The sequence below is a fragment of the Dryas octopetala genome, chromosome 8 (assembly GCF_963921425.1).
Source record: "Dryas octopetala chromosome 8, drDryOcto1.1, whole genome shotgun sequence".
NCBI lineage: Eukaryota > Viridiplantae > Streptophyta > Magnoliopsida > Rosales > Rosaceae > Dryas > Dryas octopetala.
Genome location: NC_141373.1, coordinates 18,940,408 through 18,957,045, shown reverse-complemented (window position 1 = coordinate 18,957,045; position 16,638 = coordinate 18,940,408). Strand labels below are relative to the sequence as shown.

The 16,638-nt window shown below is 36.7% G+C and overlaps 1 protein-coding gene across 1 annotated transcript; it reads right to left on the bottom strand.

Moving 5' to 3' along the window:
* Positions 1-1,445: 1,445 nt before the first annotated feature.
* LOC147277793 (uncharacterized) lies at positions 1,446-2,808 on the bottom strand. Its single transcript, XM_086254805.1, has one exon. It carries the CDS (start codon positions 2,443-2,445, stop codon positions 1,747-1,749), a length of 699 nt encoding a protein of 232 aa, XP_086110931.1. The 5' UTR covers positions 2,446-2,808; the 3' UTR covers positions 1,446-1,746.
* Positions 2,809-16,638: the final 13,830 nt, after the last annotated feature.

The following is a 16,638-nucleotide window of genomic DNA, read 5'->3' as shown; positions in this document are numbered from 1 at the left end:
AATTTTTCAATTTGGTTCCCTTATATATATACCCTAGCTAGGGAAAAATGAGCATAAAAATAAAAGGGAATACAACATTCGAATATAAACCAAAAAGTGAATAAACTAAATCAACAAAAATGAGAACCTAAAAAAAAAAAAAAAACACTCATAGTACTAATTCTAATATCGATTAAGGCTTGATCTACAAATCCTAAATGTCTCATTGGAAAGTTAAGGTAACTAAATTAATTTTCACATACCCTTCAAATATTGTTTCACTAATTCTTAGAGTACAAATTCTGTCGTTGATGTTTTGAATGGTCAAAATATATATGTTTGACTTGTAATGCATGTCAAGGTAAAAGTGTAATTTGGATGTGGCTCTTTAAATTAAGAAACTGTCATCAGCACAAATTTTTGACTGAAAGGAGATGAAATTTAATTAATTAGCTCAAGTTAAATAATGATCCATATCAATTCATTAATCAATATATAAAACAAACAGGTCAACTAATTAGTGAAAATTTCAAATTATACCAAAAAAATCTATGTTTAACTAAAATATTTGCAAAATAAAATAAAAAATTCCTGACATGCGCATAATTTGGAATGCGATGTTCTTTGATGAGTAAAATGCGGCAACCATATGGTGGTTATATCTGAATATATTTATATATGCAAGCAAGTACATTTTGTTAATGAATCTATGAAAAGAATTCTAGATAAGCCATTCTTTTCCTTCTTCTTCTTCTTCTTCTTCTTCGTCTTATTATTATTATTTTTTTTTTCAAGCTAATCACTACAATGAACAATATAAACATGCTGAATATATATGTACCAGTATAGTTTCCATAAAACTGAAAATCCCATTTCATGCTGATAAATATGAACTTAATTAACTTAATTGGGTACTCAATTTTCCAATGGTATATGCTAGCTTTTGAGTTTCAATAACTAACATATATATGGAGCAAATTAAATATGCATTAAAGTACTTTCATATATATAGATGAAGTATAGACTATATATAAATTAACAATTAATAATACTATACTTACCACATTTTTATCTCAACTTTTGTTGCTCACCTTACGTATCATCACTTTACTGGATATGCATGATTTTTTTTTTAAGGGTTTTATTTTTTTTATTTTTTAGTGTCCAATATATAAATACTATGTAAAATGAGAAATAAAAATTGGGAAAAAAAGTTAGAATATCTAGTACTGATAAATTAATGAAATATCTGCTCACGTTTGTTATCAAATTTAGTATATAAATTTGAAATTCTTAACAATTCTCTATAAATATTAGTGCGAAATTCAGCACATATATAAAACCAATTAATTGAAAAGAACAATGAGAAAGGTCAACTATATATGTGTTGCAAATTACATACCAAAGGTACATGACAAAAAGTGGTATCAAAAACAGTAGGGATAGGTATCATAAGATATCAAAAACAGTAGGGATAGGTATCATGCTCCATCTTATGCCCCACAATATTAAACTATCAGTTAACCAAGAACTTTCCAACTTGCCTGGCTCCCCCACCAATACAAAAGAAATGAAAATTGCAGTTTAGTCCCTTTTCTATTATCTTCAACACCAATGAAAAACTCTATCTCTCTTCAAAAAAAAAAAAAAAAAAACCAAGAAATTAACCAAGAAAATTGTATATCTCTGAATAATAATTTCTCTTCCCCTTCTTTTTAATTCCTTGAAGAAAAGAATTTGACACAGGAAAAAAGAAGAAGAGAAAAACTATAAATCCGGAAAATTGTTGAATAAGTCTATGGATGGAGTAGGGGAAAAGAAGTTTGAAGGACTAGGCATGAAGCTACCTTCTATGAAGTTCCTGTTACCATGAAGCACAGGGCTCAAATCATGGAAGAAGCTATCCGACGGCGGAGAGAAGAAGTTGGAAGGATTAATCGGCGGCAGCGAAGCGGGACCCGGCGACAAGATCCCTGGAAACAAACCCTTTTGCTCCACATGATGATGATGACGTTGACCATGACCATGACCAGCATCATCATCCATCTCATCCATGATGATCTCTTGATGATTAGTATGATGATGATGATGAGGAGGAGGAGGCCTAGCTGCAGCCTTGTCATCTATTGTTGAACTTGCACCACCATTGTTATTGGTACTACTATCATTTGATGGTGGTAAGCCAGTTAGGCGTTGGACGAGGTTCATGAAGTCACTAGGGTTTGTGTGGATGACCTTTGGAGACACCGTGTAGATTATGACTGGCTGCCGAGGCGGCGGCGGCTGCTGCTGCAGGTGATGACCTGGCTGCTGATGATTGGGTTGTGATGAGGGTTGGGGCACCACTGGGGGTTTCTTGATCTTGTGGGAGTCTTTGTGAATCTTGAGAGGGGTTGGTCGTGGCCCTTGGAGTTGCAGCTCTCTTCTTGGAGATTTGCCAGTTGGGAAGTCAGACGAATAATCCATGATATGCTCACTACGTTGAAGATCGATCGATCGATGAAGTTCCTGGAATTAGTCTAAATGGCGAGAAAGGTGCAATAATAAGTTAAGATTAGAATAGATTAAGAATTCGATTATTTCAGAAAAAAAAAAGATGGAAATTGATCTAGCAATAAGAATAAGGTAGAACTCTCTTGTGGGTTTCTTGGTAAAGATGTTTTGAGAATTATATTTATGTCTCATATTATTTATCAATGTTCCAAACTCAGGATTTTAGAGCTGTGCTGACTTGGTAATCAAAAAATATTTAAAGGAGAGAGAGCTAGGAAGTCAATGAAATGAAAGAGGATTATTTAAATAATCCAACAGTAATGATATTAATTAGTAATTAAGCTTATTTAATTGGGTAGTAGCCAACTAGCTTGATGAAGGTGATATTTTAGTAAGGGGGAAATACAAAAGACCGGTTTCGTGGTGGGATGGTGTTTGAATTGAACTTGTCCTAATGTGGGACTTGGAAGGGGTCAACAGTCAAGTGTGTGCCTCGTCAGAATGAGAGATGATGACGTAGTAGCCCAATGTAAGCTTGGGATCTATTCTATTGTCAAGAATCAAGATTATGGATAATTCCAACAAAAAAAAAAGTTTGACAAAAAAAAAAATTAAAGTAAACTTATGATCGATCTTTCTTTCATTCTTTTTTATTAACCTCTTATTTTGTTAATTAAGAGTTTAAAACCTAGGTATTGCCTGGACAAAAAAAATAAAATAAAATAAAAAGACCATAGGTATCATTTGACACAAGCACAAAACTAACCAAAGGAACCTGTCTAACTTGCCGAAACCCTATTGGGCTCAAGATATTGGCAGACTTGCCCCACCCAATATTATATAGGATTGGGTAATATAAGTAATAAGTTTCATGCGCTTAATAATTGTGTTGATTGGGGTGACCCAAACTTGGTCCGGCTTGTTTGGGCCCGCTTCAAATCCAACTTTTTTTTTTGTTTTGTTTTGTTTTTTATTGTGAATGACTATAAGATGACGTGATTCTTGTATAGGTTATCTACATGAATCAAATCATTCTATACACATTCGCAAAATAATAAAAAAAGTGATTTAGGCCCGCCTCAAACCCGCTCGAATATATATATATATATATATATATTATTTATTTCTGCATATTATATCTACGAAAATTTTCAGATATTGATGATCTGCACTTTTGTTTTTTTTTTGTTTTTTGATGGGTTATAGGATTATGTGATTCTTGTATATGTTCTATACATAAATTAAGTCATCCTATTACACCCCCACAAAAAAAAAATATATATATATATATATATGTAAGTGATGACAACCACTCTAAAGAAAAATTGTTATATCTAAAATATTATTTTATTATACATTATGTATAAATTAGTTATTATATACACATTATAAACTAACATAATGTTATAAATTAAATCATTACAAAATCCAAAATATTTTATTTATTATTATCTTTTTCATGTATTTTTGAGGTTATGATGTGCAAGCCTGCAAGGTGCGTAGGTACCAAGTTAGTTTGGATGTACATGCATATCCTATAGTGATGCAGTCCCTCATTGCATTTTTGGACTTTAATAAAAAAATGTAATTTTTATGATGAAACTAATAAAATTATAACTTTTTTTACAATTATTGTTATGTCATATATGTAATAATTAATTTTATATAATTTGTAAATTGCACAAATTTTTATATTTTACAAACATATTTAGGCCTTAAAATAGACTCAATATAAATTCTTCATTTAGGTGCATATAGCCCAAATCTCTTTGGTGGGTTTTGTTGGAATATGCCCTATTGCAAATCGTTTTAATAAACATATTGTAGGTTTTTCGTGTACTTCTAACATCATGGGAAAACTTGTCTTAATTTTATGTAGCATCATTCATATACATATTATATCTTTATATAAATGTGTATGCATAAAAGATGTTCATGGTTTTAAGTTAAAGAAATAATTTTAAAGTCATAAAAAAGTTTGGACCGTGAAACTTATATCCCTCAGTACTTAAAGTCTAAATTGTTCTAGATCGTAGGATTGATATATGGACAATATCAAATCTGAAAAGACCAGCATGATCTATCTCTGTTTAAAGTTTAGGATAATCGGTCTCAGATAATATGTGTAAAGACACAAGGAGAGGATCATGTGTGTTAGTAAATGGTTCACTGAGCACGAATAATAGAATGAATACATGTTATATGAAACAAGCTTCCTTGATCGAATGGAATGTACATATAATTAGTGTTGGACCTTCAAGGATCATGTTAGGGTTGACGAAATTCCATACCCGACGTCCATGAATCGGAACATAGAATGATAGAGAGACTGTATTGTGTTACAATCAAGATTGAATAGGTTATTTTCTCTTTCGGTTAATTTGGGTAGCCATGACATGCTGATAGGTGTCAATCATGACTTATGGAGACCTAAGGGTAAAATGACAATTTTACCCAATTTAGGTTAATTTAGGAAAGTTTCCTAAAACCACTGTCAAATTTAATTTAAACTTAAGAAGTTACACGCTAATAGGTGTGAGGTAGTATTAGAAATGGGCATGAACAAAAATTAATTAATAGTTAATTATTTTTGGGCCTATGACTAAATAGAAGGAAATAGAATGATGGACTTATTAATTAATTAAATGGTAATTGCCTGGTCGAATGGACTAACTACTTAGCCCATAAGACTAGGATGGTCGGCCCTCCTTTAGTGGAAAATAGTCTTCCACTAAAATCTATAAAATTGGGCTAGCTTAAGTCATGGAGTCAAAACAAGTGAAGCCCCCATTAAAGTTCAATATTCTACATTCTTTCATTTTTCTCTACAACCAAACTTGAGAGAAGAGAGCTAGCACTCACATTCTTCAATAAGTTCATCCTTCCACCTCCTCCTAGCGTGTACTAATTAGATGTCATACATTTGTGTGACTGAAAGAACCAATTGGTGGAGAGAGTTTGGAATCACACTTTCATCTGACTTTCAATCAAGAGAATAATGTATGAATCTTCTATAGTTATTCATGTTTTATTGCATCATATATCAATCCGAAGTATGATCATATGAAATTTAAGTTCCGTTGTATATATTTATATGATTAATTTCCAACAGGTTCGTGCTTGGGTATTATTGTCGAGGCTCGCTCAACATTGTCTCCAAACTCGATTAGACCTGACTCAAGCCTGAACACGATATGACCCCTAAAATGGTTTGTGTAACGCCCCGATCCTAGGGCCCAAAAATACACTGAAACTTTGTCATTTAAACCTCTTTTCAAAGAATGAGTCATGCACTTAACATAATAAATAAATACATTTGATAAATCAGAGTGTGAGCCCAAAAACATGTATGTAAAAATCACTGTATAAAATCAGTTAAATCAAAATAAAGTAGGTCCCACTGCCTCAACTTCTCCTCACTGCCTCCTCAGCCTGCTTAACCTGCAAAACACCAATAACCACACCGTACCATATCCATGGTACACCGGGTCATTCAAACAAATAACCCGGTAAGCTCACTAGAGCTCGTATGAGTGAAATAACAAAATAATTATTCTCAATAAAATCCAACTTCTTCCATACTTAATAATAATTCACAATAATATCCATAAATATTCAATCACACAATAATTTCATCACCAATCATCCAAGCATCAAAATAAATCATAAATCCTCGAATTCACATCTTAAATTCCATCAATAAATAATGATCCTCATTCTGGCAAATTAATTGCCTAAACGTCAGTTATTAACCTCAATCTCGAATCATTCACATCCTAACTCATAACCTCAATGCATAATCCATTCATCAATTCCATCATCAAGATTCACGCCTAAACTTACCAAGTCCTAGTCAAATCAAGTCCTAGCAAACAAATGCACACAAGAAATCAAGCAACAGTTAAACTAACTAATTTCACTCACATCGCTCTTTGAAATCCCCCAGCTTTAAAATACGTTTTTGAAACTTTTCACAAATGATCAAAAGAAAGAAATATATCAAATATTCGTTGTAATGAACTCTTTCACAACTTATCAAATACTTACATCATCAACATAATTCCAATAGAAAGATTCTTTATAATAACTTCAACTTTGAAATTCCTTTTTGAACATAGAAAATAATGAGAAGTAATAGAAATGTTATATCTTATAAAATTTCTAGCTAAAATCTCTTTTGTGTCTTGAACTGATAGAAAATAACTAAAAATATTTTTATCTAATAAAGTTTTTAGAATTATCGTTGGCCATATAAGTACCCATTTGACGGGCTCCACATTGGTACCGTACAAGACTGTCGCACCAAGTGGACCGTCTACTTAACCTTCCACCCGCACCGTCGTAACGCCATCATGCAAGTGGATTTACGGTGTCCCTTGTACCGTCGCAACGCCGTCATACAAGTGGACACACGGTGGCCCTTGTACCGTCGAATCGCCGTCGTACAATAAGCCAAAGTGTCGTACGTGCACGTAGATTGCCCTTCCACCCGCACCGTCGCAACGCCGTCATGCGAGTGGACTTAGGGTGTCCCTTGTACCGTCGAATCGCCGTCATACAAGTGGACATACAGTGGCCTTTGTACCGTCGAATCGCCGTCATACAACAAGCCAAAATGTTGTACGTGCACGTAGACTGCCCCCAAAGGGCGAGGCATCCCGGAACACGGCCCAAAGCCTATGTGTGTGTCGTGATGGGTCTCAAAGACCTATTTGTATTTGTACCTGTGGGTGAGGGTACTAATATGGTGATTTGAAAACCGTTCTACAACTTACTAAAACCATTCTTGTAAATAGATAAAGTCTGTAAATTACGATCTCTTAAGCTTTTCACAAATCCTCAAATTATGCAATTAATAAATCGTCTCAAAATAATATAGTTCTTAAAACCATAAAATCAAATGTCAAGCCCAAACATTTTAAATTTATCTGCTCATCTCATGAATCCAAATAACTGAAAACTCCCGATGGTTGACGCTAAAACCAAATTTAAAATATTATCTTCCGCATAATCATAAATCTCAATAGCTTAAATTGGAAAACTAATCATTCGAAAACCATAAACCTTTTAATATCAAATTCAAATTCACCATTCAACAAATCCAAATAAAACTCAAGGCAACAAATAAGAGTTTAAATCATGAAACTTCATAAAAACGTTTATAAAACAAAGTCCACTCACAGTCTACTCTGAACTATACAGAAACCTTTCTGAAGTTGATTCCTACTCACGACCCTTTCCTCACTTGTTTGTCATTCCTACTCACAGTCTATTGTATGATAATTGCTTAATCCTCACTTAATCCTTTAGTCTCAAACTTCGTCAATTCCTTCTCATGGTCTGAACCCTATACTTAGCTTCCTCTAACATAAAGCATCAAATCACACAAAACCGACGATTTATTAATGGTACTCTACATTAAAAGTCTGAAATACCATTCACGGTGTCATTGCTCGGATACCAAATCGACAGCATAACGGCATCGGGAATGAGATTTCCCGAGCCCATGTACCTGTTAAGACCAGACAACCAATATTTAAATATTCAGGATTCACAACTTCCATTCAATGACCGAAATGGACGGTAACCACCACGCACGGTGACTGCCCGGTCCTAAACCACGCAGAAATTTCACAGAACTCACCAAATAACCACAGAGGGTCTCTTAGAAATTCAATTTGGGCAAAATGAGAGAAATGATCGCTGACCCGCCGCCACAAATGGCGGAAGCAAGGGTGGCAGCGGCGTCATATCCTATAAAAATGATTTTTCAACTAACAATCAACCAAATTTCAACATAGACACTTCAACTTGTTGAAAAATAACTCATAAATCATTTAAATAGGTTCAATTCAAGGTAAACCCGAAATGAGAACAAGCCTTAAAATTTCAAATCTCTAGGTTCTCAAAATTGACACGCAAGAATAAGGGAGAAAGAAAGCTCATACCTAGAGGATCATTTCTCATAACTGGACCGACGGCCAATTATCGCCGGAAACGCCGGAATCGGCGGCGGAAGTCATCGGCCTTGAGTGGTCGATTCGCCGTCGTGCGAACTCCGATGGACGATCGGAGGGTACCATCGTGATGGGTTCGACGAGAGGGAGCTTTCTGGGCCAGAGTTGGGTTGCGAAACCGTCGGAACCGTCGCGTCACCACCGGAGCTACAACCGGCCTAAACTGGGTTTCTGGTTTGGGGATTTCATGGGCTGAACCGATGCCAGGGAAAAGAAGAGGGAGGGACGGCGAGGAGATCTGGGCCGGTCCCGTCGTCAGCCACGGTCGGACGCGCCGCCACGCGCCGGTGACAGTGGTGGCTGCACAGTTGCAGCGAGAGAGAGACGCGTGAGAGAGAGAGAGCACGGGGAGAGAGGAGAGAGAGTCTGAAAATGAGAGAGGAAATCTGATTTTTGGGGTTTTAAAACCCACCTTTGTAAAAATTACAAGTTTGCCACTCGCTTCAAAAGCCCGTATCTTTCAAACCGTAGCTCCGATTAACGCGTGCCGCGTGTCTACGAACTCGTGGGTTCGAGACCTACCTAACGAGTCCAAAGTCAAAATCAAAAGCCCATTCTATTTAAAAGTCAACTTTGGGTCACACCCAATTTAAAACAAAAATTAAAAATGAAACCAAAACCTTTTAAATTTCTAAATAAATTCCCAAAATCCTTAAAATAAATTCGCAAAATATTTAAAATAACTCCTTGAAAAATACGGGGTCTTACAGTTTGAGAGTAACTATATTTTTATATTAATTAAATTATTTCTTACGTAATTGTTATATTTTACTGCCAAAGAGAATCGGATAAGGCTTTAAAAATCCAAGATATTTTTTATAAGGATTCGTTCGTACAATATATAAATTTCTACTATAGATGAAGTCAATACTTAATAGGCTAGTTGAGATTAAATAATAAATTCAACTCATTTTTTATTTTAAATATTAAATATTTATGTCATTTCAGTTTAGGTATATATAGCATAAACGCTGTTCCACCAATCAATCGACCAAACAACATTTCTTATTTTATTTTTTATTTACAAACTCAATTATGACTCCATGACAATCACAATTTTTTGGTTGAATCACATGTAATTTTTTCGATGCAAGTTTTGAACAACATAGTCCACTTTAAACTGAGTTGCCTATTTGGATATTAAGATAATGGCTAAAACACCCACTGCACACATTCCAGTGATAAAGAAACCCACTTTTTGTAATTAATACAACCTGATCCACGTTATAAGTGTAAGCTAACATTTTTTCTACAAGCATTCGAACGCGGCGAACGCCAATTAAAACTATTGGATAGTTACATCTTGTAACAGTTTCAATTTTATTTTTGTTTTTGTTTTTTTGTTTTTTTGTTTTTTTTTCTGATTTTGTTCTTTTCTTTGGACTCATGTGAATTGGATTAGTTAATTTCTCCTCAACAAACAAGTGTTTGGGCCTAAAAAAATCTTGTAATTGTGTATTTAAGATTCTACAAGTAACATGCAAAAAAACCATGTAAGTGACTATTTTTTTGACGTAATTGTGGGTTGTAAATGACGAACAATGGATTAAAACTATCAATCAAATTTAAGTGAGTGTCCGAAATGTTGTGGTGAGTGTTCAAACACACTACTTAAAAGTGTATCAGTTCTCATGTTTTACATCGCGCCTATAGTCTTTCTATAAGTACTTAATGATTGTTGGACTTTAGAAAAACGGATTCAATGTTCGTCCAATTTCATTTTTTTTTTTCTAGTCTACATGAACAAATTTTTGAATAACCTAGTCCATTTCAGGATCTTTCAATTTGGATATTTGTTTGAAAGAATTTTTGAATGTAATTGACAGTTTATAACTGAGTTATAGTTACAATTAGAAGTGTCAAATGGGATGGCCTGGCTAGTTTAATTTGGGCTCAATCATGGTTTTCTGTGGTGCCTGTATGGCCCATATAACTAAGATCTAGACCTGGCACAACCTGCGCCTAATTCGTACTCATGTCGTGCCTTAAACGGATGACCCACAAATGTTTTTTAGGGTGGGAAAACTTATTTTGTGATATTTTTTTTTCTTTTTGATAATTATCTTTTAACATTTTTTTTCTTGAAAAATTAAATTTCCTTGTTGAAAAGTTATTTAAAAATGGGAAAAACGATTACTCGGACTCATTTCGTACTTGTGCTGTGTTTGGTCCGTATCGTGCTCATGTTGTACCGTACCTAATAGGCTAAAAACTTTGGCACAGCTCAGTCCATGTACTCGTGCTGTGCCTGTGCCGGCCTGGCCTGTTTGACACATCTAGTTACAACTGTAAATTGTAACTAAGCAATGATTATATGATTATAAAAATGTAAAATGGAGACGTTGGATTATTTTGTAAATAATATTCCTCATTTGAACTTATCTTTCAATGACTGAATTCTCTACAACCCATACTAACTAATTTAAGACTTATTTTATGTTTCATAATTTTGGGAGTTTGCGGCCTTCTTTAGTCTCTTCTATGCTCAATCCTTCAATATGAGATAATTGTACTTGATTTACAATTTCTAATAATATTGCTTGCTCAAGCACCCTCCTTGCAGCCTCTAGAGAAAGGGAAAGAAAATGCTAAATTCATTTTCTCGAGCAGCAATTGAATTATTAAACAAATTCATCATAATGTTTGAACTATTTGAGCTCTTGTCAAGACAACAATTGAACTCAATAAAAAGTAGTGGGCTTGATTTCCTGTCAAAGCTAGATAAGAAAAAACCAAGGGTGACTTTTGTTGGGTCCTGGTCGACCACTTGACCCATTGTGTGAGGGTGAGTACGATTAGTACTATTGGACCACGACTGAGGCAAGTGCCATAAGACTATGGGGTGTGAACAGTGCAAGTCCCTATCTGTTTAGGCACCTACCCGACAGCGCAATGTCAGATTGTGAGAGATGTTACATTCAGCATACTGCATACATGAATGAAAACCCAAATTACCAATTGATAGTGCGTGGGTGCAAAAAAACAATAAAATTAAAACACAAAACCCAAATATTTTTATTTAATATATAATTTAAACTCTTAGGATAAAGAAAATTGATTTAGGAAAAATATGGTGGCAGAACCATGAAACATAAAATAGCAAATTACAATTACATCAAGTAAATTTTTCATAATTACAAAATAGTAGTCTTGACTTTTACTTTTGGATTTGGTCAATGAGTTTTACATTTTATTCTCAAAATGCTCAATAGAGTAGGCTCGTAATTTGCATTTTGGGATTTGAAATGACAAAGCTGCCCACATTGACATATGTTGCCCAAATACACTACCACATGTCACCACATATCATCACCACATGGGCTGACCACCCATCGGACCACCACCTGCCACTGCCAGAACTTTACCGACAACCACCGGATCTTTGCCAGACCACCGCCGACTATACTTCCGGACCACCATTGGTCATCGTTGGACCACTGCCATGTGTCATTCCTCTCCATGTTGTCTATGCGCCATGTGTCATCTTCTTGTTGTCCATGTGCCACATAAACAAATCTAGACATCTATTCTAAAATCAATTGGAAGCCCAAGACCTTTATAAACTAGGCCTGATCTTTTTCTCAACACGCCTCCACACGTGTGAAGTCACTCAAACCTAACACGTAGAAAATTCAAATTGGGTGACATGAGAGTACATGTGGCCGTTGGGCCTAACACGTGGATAGTATGCTCTGATTCCTTAAACGACTATATAGCTAGACATTCATCCCAAAACTATTTGGCAATAGCTAGGAGGAATAGCCCAAACACTTATAACCACTATGCAAGGCCTCACATTTTTTATGTGGGATCTTTCTCTCGACATATTTGAACCCTGACCTTATACTTCAAATAAGTGCATCCCACAAACTGGGGATTGAAGCTAGAGTTGAAGGTTTATAGTGTTTTTCCGGGGTTTATAAATGTTTGTTAGTGTTCAAATTAAGATGTTTAATGTGGAACCCAAGATCTCGGATGCAATGAATGCCGGATTATTACATCCTTTCAGCCGAGAAGAAGTTGAGAAAGCCCTTTCTCAGATGTATCCCACAAAATCCCCGGGTGTGGACGGCATGCCCGCTCTCTTTTATCAACGGTATTGGCATATTGTGGGCGATAGTGTTACGGATTTCTGCCTCAAAGTTTTGAATGGACATGAAAGTGTGGGGAGCGTCAATGACACCCTTATTGCGCTCATCCCCAAGATTGAGAAGCCACAGTATGTCTCGGACTTTCGACCGATCAGCCTCTGCACGGTTCTTTACAAACTTGTTGCTAAGTCTCTCGCAAACAGAATGAAAGGGGTGCTCCCAAACGTGATTTCGGAAAACCAAAGTGCCTTCGTCCCGGGCCGTCAAATTATTGACAATGTGGTTGCTGCTTTCGAAACTACCCACACAATTAAAACTCAGAATGCTTCAGCCACACCGAAAATGGCACTTAAATTAGACATGGCTAAGGCATACGACCGGGTCGAATGGTGTTTTTTGGAAGCCATCATGCTTAAATTGGGGTTTCATGAACGGTGGGTTGCTCGGATTATGGATTGTATTACTACTGTGCGGTTTTCAGTTTTGTGGAAGGGAGTTCCTCTGGGGAATATTACACCACACAGGGGCCTACGGCAAGGCTGCCCGCTCTCCCCATACCTGTTTTTGTTGTGTGCCGAAGGCCTTAGTGCACTACTACATAATGCAGAACGACAAAATATGATTCGAGGGGTCAAGGTCGGCTTCTACGCCCCATCAATTACCCATCTTTTCTATGCAGATGATAGTCTTTTGTTCCTTGAGGCTACTACTGGGGCGGCATGGGCGATAAAGGAAATACTGAAAACTTATGAAGAAGCCTCAGGACAGCTAGTCAACTTCACTAAGTCTGCTGTATGTTTTAGTAAAAATACAGAGCATCTTATTCGCACAATAATATCCCAGGTGTTGGGTGTTCCTGTAATGCACTGTCATGAAAAATATCTGGGCTTGCCTACGGTGACAGGGAGAAGAAAATTGGATGTGTTCAATTCCTTAAAGGATCGGGTCTGGCAGCGGCTTAATGGGTGGAAGGAAAAGCTACTCTCACGGGCTGGAAAGGAAGTCTTGCTCAAAGCGGTAATACAGGCCATTCCCACCTATTATATGAGCATTTTTAGGATGCCTAAGGCAATGTGCAGGAAGATTACAGCCTTGGTATCTCGGTTTTGGTGGGGAAACAAACATAAACAGGGCATGCACTGGCTTGCGTGGGAGAAGCTGTGTGCGTCGAAGCTTGATGGGGGTCTGGGTTTCCGAGATTTGGAGAGTTTTAACAAGGCTATGTTAGCGAAGATGGGCTGGAGGCTTATCAACTCCCCACATGTTTTAGTAAGCCGGGTACTAAAAGGAAAATATTTCCCAAATGGAATTTTCTCAGAGGCAAATTTGGGGTCTAGACCCTCCTTCTTCTGGAGATCACTAATGTGGGCTAGGGATCTACTGTTGACGGGATTGAGGTGGCGGGTGGGCAATGGAGATAACATTTCGGTATATAAGGATGGCTGGCTCCCCACCCCAACTACCTTTCGGGTGCACTCTCCTCCATTAGCAGCGAATGATTTACGGGTCTGCGATCTCATCACTCCTGGAAGGCAATGGAATTACGATCGCATCTATTCTCTTTTTTCCATAGCGGAAGCAGATGTGATTGTCGGCATTCCTATTAGTCGATTGCCCGTGGAAGATACCCGGATATGGCATTACTCTCGCAATGGGCATTATACGGTTAGAAGTGGATATTGGGTGGCTATGGCGGATAAGCATCGCCTGGGGGGCTCTGAGGGACCATCTCGGGTTTCAATGGAAGGTTTATGGCGGAAGGTATGGCAGCTCAAGATACCGGGGAAGGTGAAAATTTTTCTGTGGCGAGGGTGTAAAGAGATCCTCCCATGCAATGCAAACCTCTTCCACCGCAAGCTCTGTGACACTCCCATCTGCCCTTGTTGTTCCAAAAAACCCGAAACTTCCTTACATGCTATTTGGGGATGTAAGCATGCCCGTTCAATTTGGAATCACTCTTCCCTAAGTGAAGCAGTGGGATGGCCGATGGGGGGGTCTGTGATGGATTTGATTCAGTTTGCCATGCAGGTCCTCACAAAGGATGAAATGACTCTGTTTGCTTTCATTTGTTGGGGAATTTGGCACCATCGGAACGATTGGGTGCACAACCAGGTGCAAGTGGATGCTGCGCTCTCTTTCGACCGCCTGGCTCAGCTGGCTGTGGAATATGGGGAAGCCCAAACTCAGGTACGGGGGGCAGGCTTGGTGTCATCTAGTCTAAATATTTGGGAACATCCGCCTGTTGGAGTTTACAAAATAAATGTGGATGGGAGTACATCTGTGGCGCAGCGCAAGTGTGGGCTGGGAGTGGTGATTCGCGACAGTGCAGGTGCTGTTATGGTTGCAGCGGCCAAACATGTCCCGGGGTCCTTCTCTCCTAATGCCACAGAACTAATGGCTGCTGCAATGGGGCTGACTCTAGCTAGGGATATGGGCTACCAGCATGTGATCCTAGAAATGGATGCCCAATATGCAGTAAAATGTATCATGGATGACTCTCCCTGCTTGCATGCCGACGGTGTCTTGGTGGAGGAAGCTTGCCTGCGTATGGCATCCTTTCGGGATGCCACTTGCCAATTTCGAAGACGGGATGCTAATAGAGTGGCTCATCAGCTAGCCCAATTTGCTAAGTCTCATGTTGGAGTGTCCTTCTGGACTGATGTAATGCCTTCTTGGCTCACTGAAGCAGTGTTTACTGACTCTCAATAAATAAAATCAATAGCTTCTTATCAAAAAAAAAATTAAGATGTTTAAGATATTGGGTTTAATGTTCATTATTTTGTAGTGCATATACCATATTAATTAGTATCTCAACGTAAATTTTAATTAGTGTGACTGTGGTACAGTTAAATATAAGTTTTACAAGGGTTTAAAATTTAAGAGCTAGAGATTAGGGTCTCAACTCAAGTGATAGAAAATAAAATATTACCATACAAAAAATCAAAATATTAAACATACAGCTAATTAATGAACGAAACTGTAAAGTAAGTGAGTTACATTAGTGATTGTAAAGTTTTTATATTGGTTAATTTAGAGTTTATTTAAGTAGATCGATTGAGTAAATTTTTATCAATAATGCTATATTTACCACATTCTTATACCATATTTTTATACCATCTTACGTGTCCTTATTTTACTGGACAAAGTTTTTCTTTTTCTTTTTGGATTTTTGTTTTTATTTTTTAGTGTTCAATGCATGAATGCCATGTAAGTTGCCACATAAGGTGTATGAAATTATGGTATAAAAATATGGTAAGTGTAGCATTACTGAATTTTTATATGAGTTTTTTTAGAGTACATTTAATAACATTAAACCTTTCTCAAAAAAAAAAAAAAATTTAATAACATTAAACTGTGATCATTAATTGGCTGACTATTTACACGTAAGAAATAAGACATTTTCCATTTGAATTTAAGGCCACGAATTCTCAGTAGCAGGCTTGTGTTGCTTTCAAGCCCAATGAATCTGTCCTTTTTTTTTTTTTTTTTTTAATACCAATGTCGTCCCATCTTCAAATCTTCATGAAATTAGCCTCTGCTGAGAGGCTGTGCAATACCCCCTCGTATTTAAGGTACCAAACTTAATTAAATCTTTGATGTGTAATCCTGAATAATTTATGGCTATAAGTCTGTATGCTGTGGAATAAGATTTGCAGCATATATCCTGGACCAATCAGTGCAGAGTTACCATTCTAGATCCTATATATATAAAACGGATGAGGATTCTCTGCCAGATTGTTTGGTACCAGGCCATACCAGGCTTTCAATCTCAGCCATTAAAAAAATTGTTCATGTACACAAAAACACACATAATATGGTGTAATCTCAACCACATAATTTTTTTTAATGGCTGAGATTAAAAGCCTGGTATGGCCTGGTACCAAACAGTATGGCAGAGGGTCCTCATCCATACAAAACTAAAGAAATTAAATAGGATCTTTTGTTTATCATTATATGTTGATATTATGTCTTTGCACAAAAACGATGCTTTTCAAGTTCAAAAATTATGCGTTTTGGGTTTAGTTTTGGATATAAACTATATCAATACATAAAAAATC

What these genes read in the sequence shown, in the direction of transcription:
- LOC147277793 (XM_086254805.1), bottom strand. Translation starts at nt 2,445, where the DNA reads ATGGATTATTCGTCTGACTTCCCAACTGGCAAATCTCCAAGAAGAGAG.